General features: G+C 47.2%; 2 protein-coding genes across 2 annotated transcripts; one reads left to right on the forward strand and one right to left on the reverse strand.

The window, feature by feature from the left end:
* Positions 1-26,887, reverse strand: DPP7 (dipeptidyl peptidase 7). Its single transcript, XM_081847676.1, has 13 exons — positions 26,742-26,887; positions 25,178-25,291; positions 23,833-23,972; positions 23,559-23,722; positions 22,157-22,292; positions 21,899-21,980; positions 21,267-21,433; positions 19,980-20,040; positions 9,247-9,365; positions 2,434-2,590; positions 1,822-1,886; positions 1,647-1,717; positions 1-282 (listed from the first exon to the last, which is right to left on the reverse strand). Exons 1-13 carry the CDS (start codon positions 26,797-26,799, stop codon positions 147-149), a joined length of 1,470 nt encoding a protein of 489 aa, XP_081703802.1. The 5' UTR covers positions 26,800-26,887; the 3' UTR covers positions 1-146.
* LOC309333754 (kelch-like protein 9) lies at positions 11,369-19,973 on the forward strand. Its single transcript, XM_081847606.1, has 4 exons — positions 11,369-13,016; positions 15,294-15,546; positions 17,051-17,211; positions 19,040-19,973. The coding sequence occupies exons 1-4, from the start codon at positions 11,961-11,963 to the stop codon at positions 19,475-19,477; spliced, it is 1,908 nt and encodes a 635-aa protein (XP_081703732.1). The 5' UTR covers positions 11,369-11,960; the 3' UTR covers positions 19,478-19,973.
* Positions 26,888-27,099: the final 212 nt, after the last annotated feature.

Here is a 27,099-nt window from a genome sequence, read left to right on the forward strand (position 1 = left end):
TTGAGGGAATCTCCAGTTTTATTCTTGTTTTTACAATCCTGTTGCAGAGAAGTGTCATTGACTCAGCAGCCCAACAACCAACTGGCAAACCGTAGGCAGGACTCCTAGCTGGTTTTGGTACCCAAATGCTGCCTTGACGACTCCTGCTAAAGTCTGGCTGGATAGTGGTCGGGAGTGAGCTGCTTCGAGGCCCCAGCTGCTGCCTTGACCCAGTCACGGATGATGTTTGTTTCTTGGAGACGAGCCTCTCTGGCTGAAGGTGGATCGGCTGGGTTGGAACCCCTGTTGGAATACATAAAGCCCACAGGAAGCAGATGCCAAATCCAGGGAACCACAGCTGGCAGTTTTTCAATTTGGCTATTTTGGAGCTCTTGGGGATGAAATGACCCCTCTGGTTTACGCCTGCTCCTCTGGGGTACACTGCCTCTAATCACAGAGACTCTATTTATCACAGGTTTTGGTCCTATCTTCTGTGAATTTATTCAAGTGGCTGCTAAGATACTAGCAAGTGCTAGTCTTGCACTGGAGAAGAGAGAATGAGGAACTGGGCATCTTAACATACCTGCACTGAAATAGCCCAGATTGAATTGCTTAATGCAATCTACTAACCTGGTGCCCTCCTGATGTTTTGGATGTTAATGGCTGTTGTAGTTCAAAACATCTGGAGGGTGCCCAGTTGGCAAAGGCTGGCTGAATGGCATAAAATAAGTGAAGAGTTAAAAATGTATTTACCACATTTTTCGCTCCATAAGACGCACTTTTTTTCTTCCTAAAAAGTAAGGGGAAATGTCTGTGCGTCTTATGGAGCAAATGCGTGGACCCTGGAGCAAAATTGCCCAGGGGCGAAAAGCAGATCATGCTCATTTTTTTGACAAAGGGAAATGGGTATTGAAACAAAGCTGCTGATTGGCAAGCGATCAGGGAGGGACATAAGGGACACTAGCAATAAAGGAGGCTGCCTGGGAGGGGGGAGGTAAAGACAGTGAACTTGCAAGGAGAGGAGACAGGAAGACTAAAGCAATGAGGAGAGAAATTGGAAGAAACGGAGGAGCAAAAAACTGCTCCAGTTAAGGAAACGACACTAAGGCAAACAAGAGGGAAGGGAGTGTTGAAAGGAAGCAGCTGATTGGTAAGCAAGATAAGGGACGCTAGCGATAAAGGAGGCTACCTGGGAGGGGGGAGGTAAAAGCCCATAGATCCTCAGGATTTTTGCATTGGGTCACCCCAAATTCACCATCAGATCACATAGCATGTCCATGGCTACAGCCTGCACCAAAAAACCCCCACACATCCAATGTTTCATGGGCGCAGTTTCAATGGCGCAAAAGCGTGGTTACAAAGCACGGATCCACATGGATTCTCAGGATTTTTGCATTGGGCTTCCCCAAACTCACCGTCAAATCACATGTCTGTGGGCACAGCATGAACCATAAAAATCATACATCCACTGTTTCATTCATAATATTTTTTTCCCCTTGTTTTCCTCCTCTAAAAACTAGGTGTGTCTTATGGAGCCACAAATACGGTACTTAAAGGATTTTAAAAGGACTTCCTCTCTGAAGGAGGATCTTGAAGGATTCATTAAACCTTCAGTGGTGGCACCCATGTTGGTTACACAGCTCCTGACAATTTCTGCAAATACATACCTGAGATCTAGATGATGGGCACCTCCCTTGATAAATATCGCTATCAATGAGGAGCTCAGGTTCTTTCTAACCTGCAATGACAATGAACAGAAGTCAGACCTTTCTGGGGCTGGCAAAGCGTTCAAGCTGACAGCTATAAAAGAGCAGGCAGAATTTGGAGAGGGTGATAACTTACTCCGCCACTGGCCCAGGGATCCAAGTCTCCGTTTGAGAAGATGATGTTGCTTGCAGCAGTCAGATCTGAGGGTATTAAGCAAGATACTAAATAAGACTATTTGCTTGTCTGGTAGAAACTCTTTAAATTGCACCAAAGAAGCTGCATGATGAGCTGAGGCCCAGTGGCAGAGCTCCTGCTTTGCATGCAGAAGGTTTCAGGTTCAACCCCTGGTACAGCTGGGAGAAGCCCCAGCTGGAAATCCCAGAGAGCCCCTGCCAGTCAGTATGGAAAAATACTGAGCTAGATGAGGCAATACTCTGACCCAGTAGAAAGCAGTATGGTGACAACTCATGGGCTATCTAAAATTCAAGGGGAGCTCTGCACTGAAGGCAGTTGAAGAAAAGGACGTGCTCTAGACTGGGGAGGGGAGGGAGCTGCCTTGTTACAAAGTTGGACCATCTGTACCTCGAACCAATATTGGCTACTCTGGCTGGCAGCAGCTCTCCCATCAGGGCACCCTTCGGGAGGAAACAAGGTCTGCCGAAAAGGGTCTCTAGTTGCCGATCTCACCAGTGAGGTACAATCCCAAGCCAAAGGGAGAGGGAATGAAGAAAAAAACTGTCTGCTTACCACCACCCCAGAAGCTGGTCCGTAGCCATGACGGCCGAGGGCGAACCCCCCATTTCTGAAAGCAGTACTGTTCCCTGGCAGCATCTGTGAAGGGGATCTCTGGGAACATGTCGGTCACGTTGTTGCTGTTGAAGGTTAAGTTGATTTCAGTGCAGGCCTGAAGAAAGAACTGATATTTCAGCAGCCATACTGGTCCCAAAGAAGGCAAAAATGGCAATGAAGTATGGGCATGCGTGTTTCATTCTGCACCAGAGGTGACTTTCTTGGAAAAGTATGTGCTGGGCCAGAAGGTGGCTTCCCTTAGTGAGGATGCTTGAGATTCTCAGTGCAGTATGATCACATATTACCTGCATTGAACTTGCACAATTTCAGCCATATGCTGCTGAAGGGCACTGGATGGAATCCCAAAAGTTAAATGCAAACAAGGTGGCTCTTTTTGCACTGGGAAGACCTAGCACAAAATAGCTTTTAAGCTCTCTGCCTTGCAAGGCCCTCTCCATGTGTTGCGTCTGGGATGCTCCTACCAGGTTTTGTGGGAACTTGTAAGGCCCCATGAAATGTTGCAAGAGCATTCAGAGCCTGGTACGCAGAGAGAACCTTGCTCCCTAAGCAAGGCAAAGATCTTAAAAGCTCCTTTTTTGCGCTGGGAAAAACTTGTTTGGGAGAGGGGAGGCAAACCCCTATCCATGCCCTGGCTCTGAAGCCTTGAGATGCTTGGAAAGTACCTCCGAACGCCTCCCAACACTACCACCCTGAATGGGGGGCACCAGCTTGGGGGGGGTAGTGCCTCCCAGCACCCCGTTCAGGGTGGTAGTATTGGGAGGCGGTCGTGCAGTGCTCGGTTCTGAATATAAGCTGCACTTTAACTTTTCAGTCAGAATTTTTTTTTTAACATAATTTTTATTAACAGGCCAATCATATCACATTATTTCATTTTTTTTAAAAAAAAATATTTATTAAGGTTTTTTTAGATATAAAATGCACACATAGAACAATCTTACTTCTATCACAACAAATTCTTCACTTCTTTGGACTCCCTCACGTCCCCCTCTCCCATTTACGTCGTTAAAAAAAATTTTTCCAAACAAATTATCAACTTGTTTACAGTCTCATGTCCACACATTCAAATATAATCTAGCACTTTTTCCAAAAATTTTTTTTATATTTTCTTTAATCTCACTTAGCATCAAATTTAAATCTAGTTTAGTGGTGGCCAATTTTTTATAATCTAGCATCCTTCTTAACATTCAAACAGATTACAATGTTTTTGTAGATACATCTTGAATTTCTCCCAGTCTTCCTCCGTCTTTTCTTCTCCCAGATCTCGGATTCTGCCAGTCATCTCGGCCAGTTGCATATAGTCCATCAGCTGCATCTGCCACTCTTCCAGTGTGGGTAAATCTTGAGTTTTCCAATTTTTTGCGATGAGAATCCTTGCTGCCGTTGTTGCATACATGAAAAATGTTCGATCCTTCTTTAACACCCTCTGGCCGACAATACCCAGAAGGAAGGCCTCTGGTTTCTTAGTGAAGGTATACTTAAATACCTTTTTCAACTCATTATATATCATTTCCCAGAAGGCCTTCACCCTAGGGCATGTCCACCAGAGGTGAAAGAATGTTCCTTCATTTTCTTTACATTTCCAACATTTATTGTCAGACGAATGGTATATTTTGGCAAGTTTAACTGGGGTCATGTACCATCTATATATCATTTTCATAACATTTTCCTTCAGAGCATTACATGCAGTGAAGTTCAGCCCAGTGGTCCACAACCTTTCCCAGTCCTCAAACATAATGTTATGCCCAATATCCTGTGCCCATTTTATCATAGCCGATTTAACCATTTCGTCTTGTGTATTCCATTTTAGCAGCAAGTTATACATTCTAGATAGTACCTTAGTCTTTGGTTCTAACAATTCAGTTTCTAACTTCGATTTCTCCACCTGGAACCCTAACTTTTTATCATTTTTAAAAACTTCTTTAATCTGAGCATAATGTAACCAGTCTCGCACCTTGTCCTTCATTTTCTCCAAACTCTGCAATTTCCAATTGTCTCCATATCACATTATTTCAAATCACATTAATTCCAAATTATACAGCCGAATTTTTCAATTTTGTTGGGGGTACCCATACATCAAGCTCTGGACGAGAATCCAAACATCACTTCTATTACTGCTTTAATTAAACAGTTCTATCCAGTTCTATCCAGATAGTCTCTTTTTTACTTTCTTCATTCTTGTTGTTGTCATATATTCCTTTCTTTGCGATCGCTGATAATCTTCACAGGCAGGTTAAGAACAAACATCGTCTGCGTGGGTTTTACGCACTCCATAAGTCATATTTCATAGGGACAGCCGCCATTCCACTCCTCCTTCGAAAATTTATCTTCGGTCTGCCCTTTAGTTGTCCCAGGCTTGTAAAATATCTCCTAGAGGGCTCTGCCAGGTTAAAGATCAAATTCCAAACATCGTTCACTTTCAAATAGTCCTGGTTCTCCTCCCCCCGTCTTTCTTAAACAAGCCTGTCTTGCGAGACGCCATTTTAAAACTGCGTCATAAAATTTTTCCATTCTCTGATCTTTACCAATCCTCTCTTCATTCATCATTAATTCATCCCACACAGTTTTTAGATTCCTGCTTGTGTAGTAAAATACGGCGGTTCTTTTTTCTTTGGGGTGGAAGAAGAAGAAGAGTTTGGATTTGATATCCCGCCTTTCACTCCCTTTAAGGAATCTCAAAGCGGCTAACATTCTCCTCTCCCTTCCTCCCCCCCAACAAACACTCTGTGAGGTGAGTGGGGCTGAGAGACTTCAGAGAAGTGTGACTGGCCCAAGGTCACCCAGCAGCTGCAGGTGGAGGAGCGGGGAAGCGAACCCGGTTCCCCAGATTACGAGACTACCGCTCTTAACCACTACACCACCCTGTGGAGGGTTATTTATACTCATATAATATAAAGAAAGAAAAGTTTTTTCCTCCACCCCACCTTCTTAGCTCCAAACATACCCATCTCTTAATGGCGCTTCGTCTCTTGATTTATTTGTCTTCGCCTGCCGCTCCAATCCCAGAAATCCATTAATCAGCAGTCTTATCTTCCGACCTTTGCTTGACGTATGTGCTTTAACATCTTCCAATTATATATTTCCAATTATATTTTCATGTTAAAGCAAGCCAGCACGCGCGAATTGGAGACAGCGTCCGGGAAGAGCCGACCACACCGAGGGCTTAGCCAAGTGACCGGCGCACCCCCTTCTCTCGAATCTGGGGGTGCATTGTGGCCACCGCTGGCAAGGCAGTCCCCCCCATATCCTTGGGGGGGAGACTGCATACTTCCCATAGCAGCCTCTTAATTACCGTATTTTTTGCTCTATAAGACTCACTTTTTCCCTCCTAAAAAGTAAGGGGAAATGTGTGTGCATCTTATGGAGATAATGCAGACTGTGCAGCTATCCCAGAAGCCAGAACAGCAAGAGGGATCGCTGCTTTCGCTGCGCAGCAATCCCTCTTGCTGTTCTGGCTTCTGGGATTCAGATTTTTTTTTTCCTGTTTTCCTCCTCCAAAAACTAGGTGCATCTTATGGTCTGGTGCGCCTTATGGAGCGAAAAATATGGTACCTCGTATGGGTCGGAGAGATGTTATTGTGGGCCATCTTCCAATATGCCACCTGGTGGCCTCCCCCACAGTCAGAATTTTTTGGGGGAGTGCAGCTTATATTTGGGCCAATACGGTAGCATGCAATCATATGCTTGTGTAAAATCAGTGTGAAATAAAGATATCATGATTTCATGATTGTGTGATACCATTTCATGATTGCACAATGTGATTTCATGATTGTGCGCTATGACTTAATGAAATCATATCACAATATCAAGGTGTCATGATTCCATGAGTGTGCGCTATGATTTCATGAAATCATAGCGTGAGATCAAGGTATCGTGATTCCATGATTGCGCTGATTTCATGAGATCATAGCGCAGGATCAAGATATGATTCCATGATTGTGCGCTATGATTTCATGAAATCATAGCGCAAGATCAAGGTATGATTCCATGATTGCACTGATCTCATGAGATCATAGCGCAGGATCAAGATATGATTCCATGATTGTGCGCTATGATTTCATGAAATCATAGCGCAAGATCAAGATATCACGATTCCATGATTGCGATGATTTCATGAGATCATAGCGCAGGATCAAGATATCATGATTCCATGATTGCAATGATTTCATGAAATCATAGTGCAAGATCAAGATATGATTCCATGATTGTGCGCTATGATTTCATGAAATCATAGCGCGAGATCAAGGTATCGTGATTCCATGATTGCACTGATTTCATGAGATCATAGCGCAGGATCAAGATATGATTCCATGATTGTGCGCTATGATTTCATGAAATCATCGCGCGAGATCAAGGTATCGTGATTCCATGATTGCACTGATTTCATGAGATCATAGCGCAGGATCAAGATATGATTCCATGATTGTTCGCTATGATTTCATGAAATCATAGCGCGAGATCAAGGTATCGTGATTCCATGATTGCACTGATTTCATGAGATCATAGCGCAGGATCAAGATATGATTCCATGATTGCACTGATTTCATGAAATCATAGCGCGAGATCAAGGTATCGTGATTCCATGATTGCACTGATTTCATGAGATCATAGCGCAGGATCAAGATATGATTCCATGATTGCACTGATTTCATGAAATCATAGCGCGAGATCAAGGTATCGTGATTCCATGATTGCACTGATTTCATGAGATCATAGCGCAGGATCAAGATATGATTCCATGATTGCGCTATGATTTCATGAAATCATAGCGCGAGATCAAGGTATCGTGATTCCATGATTGCACTGATTTCATGAGATCATAGCGCAGGATCAAGATATGATTCCATGATTGCACTGATTTCATGAAATCATAGCGCAAGATCAAGATATCTTGATTCCATGATTGCGCTGATTTCATGAGATCATAGCGCAGGATCAAGATATGATTCCATGATTGTGCGCTATGATTTCATGAAATCATAGCGCAAGATCAAGGTATGATTCCATGATTGCACTGATCTCATGAGATCATAGCGCAGGATCAAGATGATTCCATGATTGTGCACTATGATTTCATGAAATCATAGCGCAAGATCAAGATATCATGATTCCATGATTGCGATGATTTCATGAGATCATAGCGCAGGATCAAGATATCATGATTCCATGATTGCAATGATTTCATGAAATCATAGTGCAAGATCAAGATATGATTCCATGATTGTGCGCTATGATTTCATGAAATCATAGCGCGAGATCAAGGTATCGTGATTCCATGATTGCACTGATTTCATGAGATCATAGCGCAGGATCAAGATATGATTCCATGATTGTGCGCTATGATTTCATGAAATCATCGCGCAAGATCAAGGTATCGTGATTCCATGATTGCACTGATTTCATGAGATCATAGCGCAGGATCAAGATATGATTCCATGATTGTTCGCTATGATTTCATGAAATCATAGCGCGAGATCAAGGTATCGTGATTCCATGATTGCACTGATTTCATGAGATCATAGCGCAGGATCAAGATATGATTCCATGATTGCACTGATTTCATGAAATCATAGCGCGAGATCAAGGTATCGTGATTCCATGATTGCACTGATTTCATGAGATCATAGCGCAGGATCAAGATATGATTCCATGATTGCACTGATTTCATGAAATCATAGCGCGAGATCAAGGTATCGTGATTCCATGATTGCACTGATTTCATGAGATCATAGCGCAGGATCAAGATATGATTCCATGATTGCACTGATTTCATGAAATCATAGCGCAAGATCAAGATATCTTGATTCCATGATTGCGATGATTTCATGAGATCATAGCGCAGGATCAAGATATGATTCCATGATTGTGCGCTATGATTTCATGAAATCATAGCGCAAGATCAAGATATCATGATTCCATGATTGTGTGGTGTCATGATTCATGAAATCATGATTCCGTGGTATCGTACGTGAAATGCAATCCTCTCTCAATACTTAGCTTATGGAACTCATTGCCATAAAGCATGGGTAGGCAAACTAAGGCCCGGGGGGCGGATCCGGCCCAATCGCCTTCTCAATTTGGCCCACGGACAGTCCGGGAATCAGTGTGTTTTTACATTAGTAGAATGTGTCCTTTTATTTAAAATGCATCTCTGGGTTATTTGTGTGTCCCCCCCCCGCAAAAAAATATAGTCTGGCCCCCCACAAGGTCTGTGGGACAGTGGACTGGCCCCCTGCTGAAAAAGTTTGCTGACCCCTGCCATAAAGCATGCAGAGCGACCTTTGCCAACCTAATGTGCTTCAGACTTTTGGACTAAATCCCCATCTTCGTTAAAATATATTCATTTAGATTGAGTCCCTCCCTCACAGGGACTCAAAGCAGCTTGCTGATAAAAATAAGAACAATTAAAAACGTGGAGGAGGGGGTTTCCATTAAAAAACAAACGCTGATATAATTAAAACACACAATCTGTTAAAACCATACAGCGCAGCACCAAGCCTTTCATTAAGAGCAGGGAGTTTCCCAAAAGCCTGCTGGAAAAAAATAAAAAATAATCTTCACCTGCTGGTGGATGGACAAGGAGGACGGAGCCAGTGTGGCTTCTCTAGGGAGGGGATTCCAAAATCTGGGAGAAGCCCATCATCCAGCGGGGCTGGGGCTGGTGGTAGTCAGAGTCCACACAGCATCTGGCGGGCACCACATTGGTGAAGGTGACGCTCTTGTTAAATTTCACTCCTCTTCCCCCAGGCATACCTGATAGTCCCATGCAGCGGCATCTGATCCTGTTCCACAACCTGTGGGGTCAGCGCATTTCTGGTACAGCTTGTAAATATCGAAACATGGAACTATCCCAGTGGAGTTATAGAGCAGCCCTAGTGAGTAAAGGAAAGGAGGTTATGACGCTGCTCATTTCAAGGGGCCAGATTAGATGGCTTATTATCATCAATAACATCAGTATGTTTAATTATAATAATAATGATGATGATGATGATGTTTGATTTATTTAATATGCATACAGTCGTACCTCCGATTGTGAATGTGATCCACCCGTGCAGGAGGCACGTTCACAACCAGCAGCGCTCGTAGCCTGAAGTGCCATGTCTGTGCACAAGCGTGACGCGGTTCGGCGCTTCTGCGCATGCGCATGACATCATTTTGCGCTTCTGTGCATGCGCATGTTGCTTTTTCCAGCAACATAAATTGAGATCAAAGTGGCTGACAATAATCGCAATAGCACTGTGAGGGGAAAGGGGGGAACCCCATTGTAAACACTATAATAACAACTACAGTAACAGCAACATTAATAATAATAATAATAATAATAGCAGCAATTAATTTGTTGTTGTTGTTGCTGCTGCTGTTGTTTTTGTTGTTATATGCCACCCATCTGAATGGGTTGCCCAAGCCATTCTGGGCGTCAAACAAAGCAAACCACAACAATAAATCCTTGAAACCCTTAATACAATTTAGTAAAATCATAGTCATTCAACAATAATAATTAAATTTACATCCTGCCCTTCCTCCCCAATGGAGCCCAGGACATCAGACAACAATAAACTAACAATAAGAACACTTGAGAATGTAAGAATAGCCTGTTGGATCTGGCCAGTGGCACATCTAGTCCAGCATCCTGTTTTCATGGTGGTCAAGCAGATTCTTCAATGGGAAACCCGTGAGCAAAACATGAGCACAAGAGCCCTCTCCCTCCCCTCCTGTGGTTTCCAGAAACTGGGATTCAGAAGCATTTATTGCCTCTGACCATGGAAGCAGAGGAGGGCCACTGTGGCTAGTAGTCATTCATAGCATTGCCCTCCTCCATGAATTCATCCAATCCTCTTTTAAGGCCATCCAAATCAGCAGACATCGCTACTTCCTCTGGGAGTGAATGCCATAGTTTAACTTTGCCCTGCAATAAGAAGTCCTTTCTGTTCTCTGTCCTGAATCTTCCAACATTCAGCTTCACTGGATTCCCATGAGGTCTTGTGCTGACGGGGGCGGGGGGGGGAGGGACTTTTCTGTCCCCTCTGTCCATGTCATGCGTGATTTTATAAACTTCTATTATGTCACCTCTTAGTTGCCTTTCCTCCAAACAAAATAGTCCCAAATGCTGCATCTTCTCTTTGTAGGGGGAATCTCTCCACCCCCTTCATCTTAAAAACATCTTGAAAGCAATTCTAATATAGATACCATCTGGGAAAGATCTGAACTTGTGGGAAGACAGAAGTCTTCAGTTGGTGTCAAAAAAAAGAAGAATTCTACTGAATATTCTTTCCAGGGCAGGGGAGATTCCAAAAGGGTAGGTGCCACAACCCAAGAGGATTGCACAGAAAGGACCTGTTAAATTAGGACCTGCAGAACACAGTATGCAAGGGGTGAGACAATCTCTCATATGTCCTGGTCCCAGTGCTTGGTTTCTGGGAGGATGGGGACGCAGGGACACGCATACCCCTAAACATTTTGTGAATCTCAATTTGGCCTTATTGAGGGGCAGTATTTCAATATGGGATGCGGGTGGTGCTGTCGGTTAAACCACAGAGCCTAGGACTTGCCGATCAGAAAGTTGGCGGTTTGAATCCCCGTGACGGAGTGAGCTCCCGTTGCTCGGTCCCTGCTCCTGCCAACCTAGCAGTTCAAAAGCACGCCAAAGTGCAAGTAGATAAATAGGTACCACTCTGGTGGGAAGGTAAATGGCGTTTCCGTGTGCTGCTCTGGTTCTCCAGTCATGTTGGCACATGACCCGGAAGCTGTACGCCGGCTCCCTTGGCCAATAACGCGAGGAAGCTGTACGCCGGCTCCCTTGGCCAATAACGCGAGGTGAGCGCCACAACTCCGGAGTCGGCCACGACTGGACCTAATGGTCAGGGGTCCCTTTACCTTTTTATTTCAATATGAGTAGGAAAATGAGAGTACTCCTAAACATTTCTTTTAGAAAAAAACACTGCCTGGTCCCAAGCTAGACATCAAAACCAACACCTTGAACTTAGGTATCTAACTGGTTGATGCTAGAGAAACAGCTGGAAGCAGAGCTTTTCTCTACCTATGCTGCCACCTAGCAAACATTCACATGCAAGGCCAGTGGGTGCAGCAGCCTGATCCTAGGCAAGGACTCAAAAAACGCTGCAGGCAGGTCTGGACTTGCTTGCCTGGCCCGCTGCAAGCCACTTGAGGCATGACCAGGAAGCTGAGTAGATACTGCACCTTTGTGGACATGAATAGGTTCGTGGAGGTGGGGGTAAGGAAATGGTGTTCTTGGAAATGACATGTCAGCTGACCTGCTCTCATAGTAGCCCAAACAAAAACTTCAGGCAGCCCCACTTCTAGAGTAAGCACCAGTTGGAGTTCTCTGTTCAAGAGGCATGCCTTTAGATTTTAAGGAGAGGCCCTGAACTCTCTTTCCATTAGAGGGTGCCTGGGGAGATCTTCTAAGGCTACCGCCAGTGGATTATCAGACTGCAGCTTTGGGAGGGATGTATCTTGCCAGCCCAGTCAGGGCCAAGAGCCAGAGTCTTTGCTCAGACACCTACCTGTCCAAACTTCTAGAGGGCCTCAAGAATCTGCGCACGAAGAACATCTTGTGCGATGTCACACTGGAGGCAGAGGGAGTCTCTTTCTCTGCGCACAAAGTCATTCTGGCTGCAGCCAGCAACTACTGCAAGATGCATTTTTCCAGAGATGCTGCAAGTCACAACAGTCACATCAAGCTGCCACGCGTCACTGCCCAGGGCCTGCAAAACATCCTGTCCTTTGTCTACTCCAACAAGCTGGAGCTGACACTCCAGAACGTCGAGGAGACCTTCCAGGCAGCAGAGGTGCTGCTGGTGCGCGATGTGATGTGCTTGTGCTTCCGGTTTCTGGATGAAGGCTTGGATCAGAACACCTGCCTAGCAGTCCTCGAGATCGCAAAGAGGCTTGGCCCGAAAGAGTTGAGGCAGAAAGCCATGAGCTGCGTGAGCCGGCACTGCAGCAACATTTTGACAGATCCGGCGCAGCTGCAGGAGCTGGATGCAGCTACTCTGTGTGAGATCTTAGACACTGCAGACACAGAGGACCTCAGTGAGCTGGAACTGTTCCATGCAGCGGAATGCTGGCTGCGCCACAACAACACACACCTGGAAGATGCAGCCGAGGTTTTGCAGCACATTCGGTTTCCCCTCATACCTCTCCACGACCTGCATAAGTTCGTCCAGGACGTGCCCTTCATGAAGACAGAACCCACCTGCCGCCAGTACCTCCAGGAGGCCTTGGATTATCACTCCCGGCTGTATGCTCAGCCGACTCTGCAGAGTGAGCGAACCAAGGTCCGTGCCGGCGTTGACATGCTGGTTGTCCTTGGTGGCAGATCTGTGGACAACACCATCTGTGGCAGCATGTGGGCTGCTGATCGGAACTGCCTTTTGTGGAAAAAGGTTGGGGAACTTCACAGGCCCCTGTACAACCACTGTGTTGCTGTGATCCAAGGCTTTGTCTTTGTGATGGGGGGCCAGGACAGGTTTGACCCTACAGGACAATGTCCTTCGAACCAGGTAAGCACAAAGCTTAAAACGAAGGGAAGCCTACAGCAGCTCATTCACACACAACTTAAGTCTAGAAAAGGACAAAGGTAGATAGCCCAAATACGTATCGTTGTTCCTTATCTGTTCCTATTAGCCCTCTGCTTCTGGGTCACTCATTGTGAAAACTAGTTCCTCAGAAAGCCAACACTAAACCTCTCATGATGCTTTTTTGTTTGTTTGTACAAATGCTTTGGAATAGCCTTTGTTCCAGATGCTGTCACACCCCTCCCATTCTGCTCTCAGAGGTTGATTTTTTTAAAAAGACAAACTTAATCTGTGTTTGTGCATCTCCACCTAATTCCTTGCTTCTTTTATATGTGCGTGTGTGCACAGTTTGCTCTACACCTTGCACAATCATTGGTGGCAGCACAGCCCCAGAGATACGAGGGGGTCCACCCTCCAAACCCACATCGCAGCAAAGTTATGAGTGCCCATAGGTGTTATTGTTGTTTAGCCGTTTAGTCGTGTCCAACTCTTCGTGACCCCATGGACCAGAGCACGCCAGGCACTCCTGTCTTCCACTGCCTCCCGCAGTTTGGTCAAATTCATGTTGGTAGCTTCGAGAACACTGTCCAGCCATCTCGTCCTCTGTCGTCCCCTTCTCCTTGTGCCCTCCATCTTTCCCAACATCAGGGTCTTTTCCAGGGAGTCTTCTCTTCTCATGAGGTGGCCAAAGTCTTGGAGCCTCAGCTTAAAGGATCTGTCCTTCCAGGGAGCATTCAGGGTTGATTTCCTTCAGAATGGATAGCTTTGATCTTCTTGCAGTCCATGGGACTCTCAAGAGTCTCCTCCAGCACCATAATTCAAAAGCATCAATTCTTCGGCGATCAGCCTTCTTTGTGGTCCAGCTCTCACTTCCATACATCACTAATGGGAAAACCATAGCTTTAACTATTAAGAATAGTTTCGGGTTAAGAACAGACCTCCAGAAGGAATTAAGTTCTTAACCTGAGGTACCACTGTATTCTTTTTGCAGTGAGGCCACCAGAACTGTACAGAGTTCAACTGTGGTCCACTAAAGTTTACACTATCATAGCTTCCAGGCTGGATTACCACAATGTGCTCTGCATGGGGCTACCCTTGAAGACGACTTGGAAACTTCAATTGGCCCAAATGCAGCAGCCAGATTACTGGTTGGGGTTCAATTTATAATTTATATAATTCCCATTTAAAACAATTGCATTCATTTTCCAGGTTCAATTTCGGGTGCTCATGCTAGCTTTTAAAGCCTTAAACAACTTGGGATGCAAATACGTGAAAGACCGCTTCCTTCCCTATAGACCCTCTTGGGTGCAGAGAAGGCCTTCAGAATAATTGCTCCACCATCAGAAATATGGGTGGCGCTGGTGGCCTGGGGGGTAGGCCTAAGCACCTTCATTATGCAGCCCTCTTGGTGCTGATGACGCACCTCTCTACCCTGGCCTTTGACACCTGAGATAAATATTTTTAGGACCCACTCCGATTGTAATTTGCTTTAAACTGTTTCTAACATTGTACAGCAGACGCTCAGGTTGCGAACATGATCCGTGCAGGAGGAACGTTCGCAACCCGCAGCGGTCACGATTTGGCCCTTCTGCGCATGTGCAAAGTGTGATTTAGCGCTTCTGTCAAGCGCCAAAACTCGGAAGTAACCCGTTCCGGTACTTCCGGGTTTGGTGTGGTGCGCAACCTGAAACTGCACAACCCGAAGCACAACTCCCCAGGCCGGTCTTGGCTGGGGAGGGCGGGGTATAAAAAAAATATTTTTTTATTATATTCTCACTGAAGGGGTCTCCTTGCCTGCTTCTGACTTGGCTACTAGCTGCTGCAGGAGAGCCCTTAAACGCCTCTCCTCTCCCCTGCCCAGAATGCTGAATGTTTCCTAGCCTGCTAGCTGGAAAACAAGTCCAGCAATGCCCTGTAATCCCTTTCCCAGGGGCGTACAAAGTGGGGGGCGGAGGGGGAGGTCGCCCCGGGTACCACGGGGGGGGGGTTGACAAGATGGCCCCTGCCTCCCCCCAGCTGTAGAGCGGCAGAGGGTGCACACAGTCCATAAGAGTGCTGCTTCGCTGCCTCTTGCACAGTGACCGTATGGGCTGCCGCACATGCGCACTCCATATGGGATGCCACACATGCGCACTCCATATGAGCTGCCGCACATGTGCACTCCATACAGGATGCCGTGCATGCGCACTCCGTACGGGCTGCCCTGCCCCGGGTGCCAGAGGGGGTTCCTCTGCCACTGCCCTTTCCTCCTTCTGGCTCCAGGTGTTCAGGTTTGACCCACGACACGGCAACTGGCTCCAGGTGGCGAGCATGCTGGGACGGCGGACTCGCTTCCACGCAGGGGTGCTAAACGACTGCCTCGTGGCTGTGGGCGGGGGAGCCCTGCTGGGTACGCTCACCGACACGGCAGAGGAGTACCAGCCAGCTGAGAACAAGTGGCAGCTCATCACACCCTTCCCAATGCCTGTGGCAGACCACGCAGGGGCCACCCACAAGGGGATCCTCTACGTCTCAGGTGAGAGACCACTGATAGCTTGACCATCAGAAGTCTTGGCTCAGGGTGGAGGGAGGGGGTGGGAGGCTGGATGTTGGCCATTCTAGAATGCAGACCACTATCAAGCATAGCTGTCAATGTTTCCCCTTTTTAAGGGAAATTCCTTTATTCCAAATAGGATTGCTCGCAAGAAAAGGGGATAGTTGACAGCTATGCTATCAAGGGTTGCTGATTTTAAGGAGGCATACAGATAAAGCATAAAAGGATGGTTCCTGGTGATGTGGCTGTGATCTATGCTCCTGTAAACTCCAGCTTAGACTGCTGTAATATGCTCTACTAGGGGCTGCCCCTGAAGAGGATCTGGAACCCACCATTAGCTCAGAATGCAGCTGCTGGGGTTGCAAATTAGCTTCATGTATTCATCCTTTGCACTTCTAAGTTTGCCTTTTATCAAATGGACCCAGGGCAGGGTGCAAAAGTATCTCACTTGAAGTATAAGGTAAGCCTTTTATCAAATGGACCCAGGGCAGGGTGCAAAAGTATCTCACTTGAAGTATAAGGTAAAGGTAAAGGGACCCCTGACCATTAGGTCCAGTCGTGAGGGACTCTGGGGTTGTGGCGCTCATCTCGCTTTATTGGCCAAGGGAGCAGGCGTACAGCTTCCGGATCATGTGGCCAGCATGACTAAGCCGCTTCTGGTGAACCAGAGCAGTGCATGGAAACGCCGTTTACCTTCCCGCTGGAGCGGTGCTGGTTCTGACCTTTAAAGCCCTTTCCAGCATTAGACCGACATACTTGAAGCATGTTAAACTCTTCTGTATGCAGGTTCCCCCACTCCTCAGGTGAGGTTGAGTTGTGTGGCCAGCTGGAAGAGAGAGAGGTCCTTTTCAGTGGTGGTGCCCCAATGATGGAATGCCCACCCCAGAGAAGGCCAGCAGGCACATACTTTGTTCGCCTTTCAGTGCCAGTCAAAAGCCATAATGTTTTCCCAGGCTTTTTAGACTTAAAAGCAATCTAGCTTTAAAAATCTTTTTAACTCAAGGTATGACTGTACTGAATTTGCAGCACCCCAGTGCATGAACAAGAAAAAAAGAGGCAGGAGTAGGTATATGAGCAAGGGAAAGGAAGGGCCCCACAATGGAGTGCCTGAGAAGAGGGTTGAATAGACTCCCTTCCTATCATGCTCAACCGACTGCTGGGGGCACGAGGGGAGGGCCAAGAGTAGAGAAGAGGAGACAGCCATGATGGGGCAGCCAACCAGTGGAGAACAGCCTTCAATATAGGGAGATGCTACAGACACAGAAGGGAGGCTCTCGGCGCTGTGAACACACTTTGCACCCCCCTTTTACGACCCAGTCTCTTAAGGCTTGGGAGAGGCCTTGGCTAAGCGGTAGGCAACACGCTCCGCAGGGACACTTCGACTCCACAGGACCTTGAGAGGATCGGGACAGGAAAAGGCTACTGTGCAACCCAAAGGGAAAACTGCAGCCACCCAACCCAATCTTCTCTCGCCCGTTTCCACCAGGGGGATTCGCCGGTGGCAAACCTTTACGCGACACATACAGCTATCTCTCCCGCCTGCGTCGCTGGGTCAGGAACCAGCCAATGACTTTTGCCCGGTGCGACCACGGAATGGCAATTGCTGGAGACAGAATCTTCTGCGTAGGAGGAAGGGCCCTGGCAAACGTATGTTGAGCTTCATTTATTTAACGAGTTGTGGTGGTGCCAAACGCCAGCCCCAGGTGTCTGGTGTTGCCCTGAGCTACACAATGTTCTCTCATTTCTCACTTCCTGGTTCCTTGTGGCCAGGCTCCCTTCCCAGGAGGGGGAGCATCCCCTTCTGTACAGTCTGACAATGGGAGCAGTGGGAGCAGCCTTTCTCAACCTGTGGGTCCCCAGATGTTGTTGAACTACAGCTCCCATCATCCCTAGCTAGCAAGGCCAGAGCTCAGGAATGATGGGAGTTGTAGTCCAACAACATCTGGGGACCCACAGGTTGAGAACCGCTGCTCTAGAGAGAAAGCGTAGTGTCCCTCCTAAGGCAGCATCTGGCAGGTGCTGACCTGTCGATATTCACACGTGGGGAAGAGTTGCTCTCAGGTCCTGCTTGTGGTTTCCCCACAGGAATCTGGGTGTCCACTTTGAGAGGAGGATGCTGGACCAGAAGGGACCCCCTTTGGCCTGACTCAGCCGCAGGGCTCTTCTTGTGATCCATGGCAGCCTTCCTCAACCTGGTGACCTCCAGATGTTTCAGACTCCCACCTCCCATCACCATTGACCACCAGTTATTTTGGCTGAGACTGATGGGAGACATGGTCCAATATATGTGGGGGAGGGTACCTGGTTGGAAGAGGCTGCTTTCTACACCACAATATCCTAGGTTTCTTGACAGGGCATTGAAGCATTTCTTACTTTACCCCCCCCCCCACCAGCCACATGGAACTAGCAAGCCCTTTAAAAAATAGAAACTCTTCATGCCCCTTCCAAATTTTCATTTCTATGTAGCTGGATCATGTGGCAAGCCTAATATATTTTACTACCTGGGGCTGAAAGGCCAGGTGGTTCCCTTATTTGCTAATTAACAAGGCTGCCAAGATTAATCAAACAGATTAATATATATTTTTAAAGGTGTTGCCAACTAACTGGCCAGCAGGTTTTTAAAAGAGAGGAATATCTGGGGGGAAAAATGGCCTGTCCATTATGTGACTGATTCCCTATTTGACCCATACTCTTAAAGTTTGTTTAACCAAGTAGCATCCCTGAGTTAGACAGATTGGGTTCCATGACTGAGAAACAGATCCCTGTCAGTTTTAGATGTTTTATTTGCCCAAAGGGTTGGCGTTTTGCAGATAATAAACCTAACACGTGGACTGAATATACAATCATTTGGGGAAAATGCTGGTTCCCTGAAACACACCTACATGGTCTGTCTCCTGATGAAGTCAGAAAAGTCTTCATTACAATCTTGGCCTTTAAAATTTGTTGGAAGCCACCCAAAGTGACTGGGGCAACCCAGTCAGATGGGGGGCATATAAATCATCATCATCATCACCACCATTCCTCTGCATATACTCAGGTGTTCCCTTGAACTAAAACCAGAGCAGATTGGTGGCATTCCTACTAACTGATTAACACAGGGGGTGGGGGTGGCAGCCGAACAATGCATTGCGAAGGTCTCCTGTGCAATTAGTGGGAACTGCACACCAGCACAGCTTCTACACCAACTGACAAGAGCTGCTCTCTGAGGTCTTTAAAGCCAGCGGTGGTTCACATGCAACCTTCCCAATGTTTCTGGAATACTGGCTAGGTGGGTCTGGTGGGAATTGCATTCTGAAACATCTACAGGGAACCAGGAAGGGAAAGGCTGCCTTAAAACAACTTCTGTGCCAGGTTTGCCCGGTGGTCTGTCTGAGCAACTGGCAGGCCATGCAGTCTGCTGGAGCCACAGCATACCTCCCTCACCCTCCACTGAACAGGGACTGGATCCAACCTTCTGATATTTGGTTCTTTACAGGCTCAGGAATGGGTTCCCGTGAACGAGACAGAATACTACTGCCCGGTTAGTGATCAGTGGACCCTCCTCAGGCTCTCGCCCTTCGACCTTTGTCAGTTTGGGCTTGCTGTGCATGAGCAGCAATTGTACATCACAGGTGGTGGGTCAGTGAGACAGAAGAGGAAAGAGGATGGCGTCTACATCTGCAACCCTGGTGGGAAAGTGTGGGAAAAGGCGGGCTCCTTGCCCAAGCCTTTGGTGGATCATGCCTCTTTCTTTGTTCAGCTGCCGCGTCACCTGGTCACAGGTGAGCAGCAGCAGAATGGAGAGGGGCCTTCAGCTGCTGGCAGGAAGAAATCCACCCTCAACCTGTTCATCACTAGCAAGACTTCATCCCAGCCAGCTCTTCAGGCAGAGAAAGAGGCTTTGGGCAAAATCCAGGGGGAAGATCTCTGGTAGAAGCTCCACTGATATGAATGGAAGTGGCACATGATTTTTTCCAAGCCTGCAGCCACATTCAGATGGCCTCCCGGTCCATGGCCTGGACGATTGGGAATGAGCTTCAGGCTTGTGTACTCCATCCTCCACATATGAGGGGAGGAGATTAGATTCTCCCAGTAGCTTACCAGTCTGTCTAAATGATAGTTTGAGCAAACCATAGTTTGCCTGTAAGACAGAATCCAGAGACATGCTTTTATCCTGCTTTATGTGCAAACCAGAAGCAGAAATGTTCTAACCTTCCTTTGTGCACTGAAGAAAGACTGGAGGGGGGATAAAAGAGGAGAGAGAAGGGAGCAAGCAAGCTCAAGGCTTGCCCCTGCTCCCCTCAAAAGTGTGGCTTAGGGGACTGTCTGAATGCAGCCTAGATAACATGCACATTTCCAGGCCTGACACAACCTGAGAGAAAGCACAGTGCTCATGTACACTTTGGAAGGAAGTCAGATGTCTTACACTCACTCACCACTAAGAGCTGCCAAGCCCCTGATCCGCTCCTTGTTCTCCAGCATCAGCTCACAGCCAACCTGAGTTAAACACACAAACACACACACCAAATTAGGTTTTCCGAGAGCCAAAGAGAAATTGGAAGAAAGTTACAGGAACTTAGCTGAAACTAACAAAATACATTGGTCACTGCAAAAAAAAAAATTTTTTAATGAAATAAAACAATGATGGAAAAAGCTGCTTACAAAGGCTAGATATGGCTAAGGTGAAAGTTCAAAAGACGGTCAGAATAACTTCTGGGTTTCCAGTTCATTTTCAGCCTACCAGACCTAGAGTCAAAGGGGAGTTCCAGCATTAACATCCTGCAATTTCACCCTAGCAGATAGTCATAAAATGATCCCATTGCTATGTAAACAGTATATTTCTTATATTGTCTACCTATACAGTGGTACCTCTGGTTGCAAATGGGAACCGTTCCTGAGGCCCGTTTGCAATGTGAAAAGCCCACAATCTGAAATGCTGTATCTGCGCAGGTGCGCGGCACGATTTGGCACTTGTGCGCATGCGCGCATGCATGAAGTGTGATTTAGCGCTACTGCACATACGCGGGTAGCAAAACCTGGAAGTAACCCTTTCCAGTACTTCCGGGTCACCGCAGGACGCAACCTGAAAAAACGTAACATGAAGCAACGTGACACGAGGTATGGCTGTATTATATTAGGACTCTCCTTCCTTGGAGGTTTCTAAACAGAGGGTGGATGGCTATCTGTCATGGGTGTTTTAGTTGAGATTCCTGCTTAGCAGGGGGTTGGACTAGATGACCCTTGTGGTCCCTTCCAACTCTACATTTCTATGATTCTATGTTTATCATCTGTAACATGGCAATAAACACCCTTCTCTTCTGTAATGCCCGCTCAGTTTCCTCCCTGTTGAGCAGTGTGTGGACAGACCAGACCAGAAATACTTTGTTTGAGGGGGCACCTGCAAACACTTGCAACATTAACGAGGGTCTCTTTGCAAGAAAGAACGAGGAACCCAAGTTTATAACCATGTTAACCTGTGTCAGGTATAAATCAGCACCAGGCAGGGAAGCTCCACAAAAGGTGGTTGGCGGTAGTGTGGTTTGAGATTTTTTAAAATAAGCAAACATTCAAACGACTACAATAGGTAGGTATGCGTTAATTTTGTAAGCCTGGCCTATAGACATGCTGCGAGAGCTTTAACCCAGCCCAGTGGCAACCTGTGGAGTTGGGGGAGTCAAGCGTTCTCTGGTTCATGAAGTTCTCTGGTTCTGTGCAGGCCTCACCTTGACAGGATTTGCTGGAAAGTGGCCCATAAAGTCCGTCTCGTAAGGGTAGTCCATCATGGCTATCATGGTGAAGGCATTCCGGGCAAATCCGAAGAGCTGGTAGATATCATCCTTAGATGAAAGCTTTTTGCATGTAGACATCCCACGGCTGATCCTCTCGTAAGCTTAATGTGGAGAAGAGAGGTTGTGTGGTGTGTTACATGATTAAGCACATCTCACCACATTCATAGAGGCTAGTATGCTTTATGACAGCAGCCTAAGTTTAGTGTTTGGGCTATGCAGTGCTTGGATGAGTGAGGTTTTCTGCTTTCATTCAAAAGAAAAATGAAGTGCCTAGACCTCATGGTTTTAAACTGCAGTGCTTAGTCAACTGACTGCTTACACTGGGGTGGGGGTGGGGGTGGACGGACCATTTGCATTAGCTATGGAAGTGCTGCCCAATTAAAGTGGGCACATTTCCTTCAAAAATTGTTTATTTTCTTATGCACACACAAGACGGGAGCGGTACTGCTTTCCTAAAACCATTTTAAAGCAATTTGTTTATTCTACAGCTGCTCCAGAGGTCTCGTAGCTTAAAAGTCCTCTCTCCCAAGGGGCTGTTCCTTGTCTGACAGGTGAGCTCACTTTACCTCCAGCCAGGTACAGGTCTTTGATTTCCCTAAATGCTTCTCGTACAGCCGTGGCACAGTCCGGACTGTACTTCTGAAAGTCCTGGGGAAAAAGAGAGACAAAATGCCTTTTCTGATTTAAGTGAATTGCATCTTTGAGGGAGCCTGAGACTTTCATACGGCTTCACAGGTTCAGGCACAGCATTTTACGATGAAGATTGGGAGGTTTGCCTAGTAAGAGGAAATGAGCCCACTCAAAAGTTTCCATCTAAAGCTTACCACTGTGACATCCTTGAAGAACTGATTGGAGTCTCCAATCCCAGCCACAGACAACACAGGGGCACTGGCAGCGAGTGCGCCAGACACTATGTTGGGATACTTCATTCTCATGTAGGCACTCAGCATCCCTCCGTAACTGGGAGAGAAAAAGAAGCAAGTTATGTTCTTTGACACCATGAGACATTCAGGTGGACTGCTCGCTCACTGGAAAGGGACAGACGTCTCTTCAAATTGTTGGCCTGAATTAGCGGGTGCAGATTTGCCACCCTCAAAGAGTCAGAATACAAGAGGCACAGGCATGAGGGAAGAGGAAGTGGACAAAATGGCTGGACTTTGGCTTCTTCCCTTCCCTAGTAGCTCGCGCCAAACTCAGACCCCATTGCTCAGAAGCAAAGGGTATTATTGGCCCCAGGTAAGAGGGGAAGAGGGATGCGGGTGGCGCTGTGGGTTAAACCACAGAGCCTAGGGCTTGCCAATCAGAAGGTCGGCAGTTCGAATCCCCGTGACGGGGTGAGCTCCCATTGCTCGGTCCCTGCCAACCTAGCAGTTCGAAAGCACGTCAAAGTGCAAGTAGATAAATAGGTACCGCTCCGGCGGGAAGGTAAACAGCGTTTCCGTGTGCTGCTCTGGTTCGCCAGAAGCGGCTTAGTCATGCTGGCCACGACCCGGAAGCTGTACGCCGGCTCCCTCGGCCAATAAAGCGAGATGAGCGCCGCAACCCCAGAGGCAGTCACAACTGGACCTAATGGTCAGGGGTCCCTTTACCTTTAAGAGGGGAAGAAAAGTATGCCCCCTGCTCAGTGTAGTTATTGGGGCAAAGGATCTTTTTACTTCAGACAAGGGACAGCTATTATCCTAGGGGAGAGGCTATAATTTCCCTGCAGACTTTAGGGTGTTTCCAGTTGTCGTGTTGTAGAGAACAAGCACATGACAAGATCCGCCAAGGCATGGACTGTGTCCAGGGTGGCCCACTAAGCATGCCATGAAGCATACCCCAGAGAGAATACAATTCAGGGCACTCAACTCCCAACCTAAACAGTCCCAGAGTAAATACCGATTCAAGCGACCCACAGTTTTTGGGGGGGTAAGCTAGCATTGCCCTCGCCAAACATACTGGGGTACAACCTTTTCATACTTCAACTTCTCTTGGCCCATGAGCTCTCCTCACCTTCCTTGGCCATAGTTGAGTCAACCCTTTGGAGAAATCCTGGTTACTAGGAAGTTTAGATGGTGGTGCCTAAACATTTGAAATATCTGCCTCATTCCCTGCTCAGAACAGACCCCCTTCCCAAAGGCAGCTGGCACACAGCAACTTGGAAATATTTTGCCAGCCCTGCAAGAAGAACATTGCACACATCAGATGCAGGTAACTGCTGTGAGGAACAAGCGAGTGAGACCTCACCTGCCTCCAAATGCAATGACAGGAGAGTCCCTTGCTGCGTACTGCTTCTTTAGCGCCATGATGAGAACTGCATAGTCAGCGAGGGCTTGCTCCACACTCAGCAGGCCAGCGTTTTCCCTCTGCAGCGACGCTGCCCCAAATGGAAGCGACTTCCCATAGTATCTCTGAAAAGCCAGCAGAGGAGAATAAGAGACATCTCAGACAACAAGGTCACCATAATCCCCATCAAGCACACTGCCTCAGGCAATAGGGACAACTCTGCAAAAACACTCACATGCTCCGCAAAGACCACCAGGGCATTCTGCTGCTCAGCTAGCTCCAGGATGAAGCCGCTGTTCTGAGCAAAGGCCCAGACATCTCCTTCATTCCCGGTGTAGAAGAAGATGGGTCCAGCTCCCCTCTTCCAGTATTTTTCTGTGTGAGGCAGCAAAAGTACATTGAGGCAACTAAGAAGAATCCCGTTTAAGAACAGAGAGACCTCTAAGAAATTTGCAAGAAGGACGGTGCCTGTATTAGGATTGCCATATTCTTTCCCCCTCTACGATAGCACAATCCTCAACTTTCTGACTGGTCTTCAGCATTGGAACTGGCACTACTTGCACCTTTGGGTGCTGCCAGAGCAAAAATGGAGAGGCTGGGGCCCAGCCGCTAGGCCCTTCATATATTGTTAGGACTACCATAATCCCTGTCATCAACTATGCTGGCTGAGGCAGAGAGCAGGAGCCCCACAAGATATGGAGGGCCACACATTCCCACATCTATGTGCCACAGCAATTAGCCCTGAGGGGAAGTAGGCTCTTTGAAGCACTGCTTTTTCCCACAGATCACTCCAGATAAGTGGACACCTGTTCAAATTAACTAAGGAAAGGACATATTTGATATTAAGGAGCTGTCCACATCAGGGAAGCCCCCATAGCTCAACAGTAAAGTTCATGTATTTCAAAAAGAAGGTCCCAAGTTGGCATCTCCAGTAAACAAAAGGATTTTAAGTAGCAGGACTAGGAAAGGGCAGCCTCTGCCTGAGGCCTTGAAGAACCGCTTCAGTCAGAGGAGGCAACATGGGACGAGATGGGTCAGAGTCCTAACTTGGTATAAGACAGAATAGGTCATTAACACACAATTAATTTATGGAATGTGCTGGTGACACTAGCTCTTGGATTCCCATAGAATTTATTTATTTCGTACGCATAGAAAAGTAAGGCTGTCGTCATGGTGCAATTTGCTTGGCCACCACAAGAGCTGCTTTGCCATCACAGCAGTGTTGGACTCTTAAGCGGAAAGGAAGCAGAGGAGGCAGGCCCAGGCTGAGGCAGGTGGCCCAGGCAAGCCCCCGAGGAACTGTCAGCGCAGGACACAGGAGAGGGGAGATCTAATAATACCTTTGAGCCATGGTTAAATATAGAACCTCCATGTTCAGTTGCAGTATACCTGTCCTTCTCTGTTGCTGCCGAACAACAGTGGGAGAAGACTATTGGTCTCATGTCCCGCTTGTGGGCCTCCCAGAGGATCTATCTGGCTGGTCATTGTGGTGAGACAGGATACTGAACTAGATAAATGCTTGCTCCAATCTAGAAGCGACCTTTTTATGTTTTTATATATTTTCATCACCAAAAGCATACCTGTGATGAGGTATCTCTGGGCAAAGGTTTTGTTGCTGTAGGTTTCAAAGTTGAAGTGATCTAGCCACTGCTCAAAATATTTCTCTTTGAAGTCAAGCTGGGGGTTTCTGTAACCTTAAAAGGAAACAAACCGCATCACTTTCGGATAGAAGGGGGGTAAAAAATGGCAGTGTCAGTCTACTGACCATGGAAAAGAGGTCAACTACTCGAGTACCTGCTCCGTGAAATCTGCTCTGCTGTGGATTCTATTGTACAAGAACAGCTAGGCTTTACAGTCATACCTTGGGTTTCGGACGCTTCAGGTTGCGTTTTTTCGGGTTACGGACTGCTGAAACCCAGAAGTACTGGAACGAGTTACTTCCAGGTTTCGGTGGTCGCGCATGCACAGAAACACTAAATCACACTTTGCGTATGCGCATAAGCGCCAAATCGCAACCCGCATGTGCGCAGACACCGCGCTGCGGGTTGCAAACTTGCATCCCACACAGATCACGTTCGCAACCCGAGTGTCCACTGTACTTTCTTTCCTCTGCCACTCCAAAATGCCAGCTGTATTTCTCTGCTACTGTCAAACAATTATTCAAGGCTGCAAATTTGGTGAAGCATGTGCTGCAGAAATTAAATCATTTTTAAAGTAAAAAACATGGCATTTCTGGTCAGGACTGGACATTAAGAAATGTAAACAGAAGGTGAGGAGGATTGAAGTAGGGCTGGAACTGTTTTTTGTTGGTGGGGCTAAACCCTGCAACATGCAAAGTAACTAAGTGAGCCTCACTAGTATAACGAGATGAATTGGGGTGGGGAGACAGAGGAAATACTTACAAAGCACAGAAAGTTACATTTCCACCCCAGAACCTCCATTAAGTAACCTCACCCTGCTAGAAAGGGACTGATAGCTTTGTAACGAATCTGATAACTGAAACAAGGAAAAGATGGCGTGTAATTTCTAAAACATGAAGTTGTGGAGCTCAAATCTTCCCAGAAAGCATGTCCACTAGCCCTTTGACACACAAGCCATGGCTAATATTGCTCTAAACTGTGGAAGTGGCATGATGGTCCAAGTGATATATTGCTTTATTTCCAATATTTCTATTGCAAAACAGAATTACAAACTGCAACCAGCTGATTTGAAGTTACTGAATGAGAGGGGTGGTGCTCTCTGCAAATGCTCAGAAGCACTCTTACTCAAAACAGCCCCAGAAAACACTAGCAAAGCAGCTTTATATGTTCTCTAAGTGGACCGGGATGGGGTGGGGGCTCTGAGTTGTGGGGATTAATTATAAAGGAATTGCTCCTGAGCATGTGAAGACTGTACTTCTCAATCACATGCTTTCTGCCTCAGAAACCAACTCCAGCCAGGAAGACCCTGAAATAAGGAATTAACGAAGAACGAATAAATGCATTCACAAAGGAGAGTGCATCTATTCCTGTGCAGTCTTGCATCCCTTCCCTCTGGTGCACCTGAGCATGTGCAGAGTTGCATCCGTTCCCTGCGATCACCACCACCGATTTCCGCTGACCCTCTCTCTGGGAGCAGCGGACCCGAGGCCCGCCGCCGCCTCACCTGCAAGGACCCCCAGCAGCAACGCCAGAGAGACGAGGCGCAGGTAGAGCGTAGCCATGACCACGGGCGCGGCGGTCCCTTCTTCTGCAGCGTGGGCACGGGTGGCGGTAGTGTCACGTGAGGGGAGACCAGCGCGTCACGTGAAAGACCTGCCGGCAGAGGGGCGGGGCGAAGGGAGGGCCATGTGGTTTCCCCCGAAGGGGCGGGGAAGGAGAAAGGGGCCGGGCTCGCCTCTCGTTGCCCTGCCGCCATCTTGGACATCAAAGGGCACTGGCCCCGCCCCGCTCCCTCTCCACTGCACTCTGCACATGCTCAAGGGCACGCCTTTCTTATAAAAAAGGGGCAGCCTGAAGGGCGG

Source organism: Podarcis erhardii, assembly GCF_964252035.2.
Source record: "Podarcis erhardii genome assembly, chromosome: Z".
NCBI lineage: Eukaryota > Metazoa > Chordata > Lepidosauria > Squamata > Lacertidae > Podarcis > Podarcis erhardii.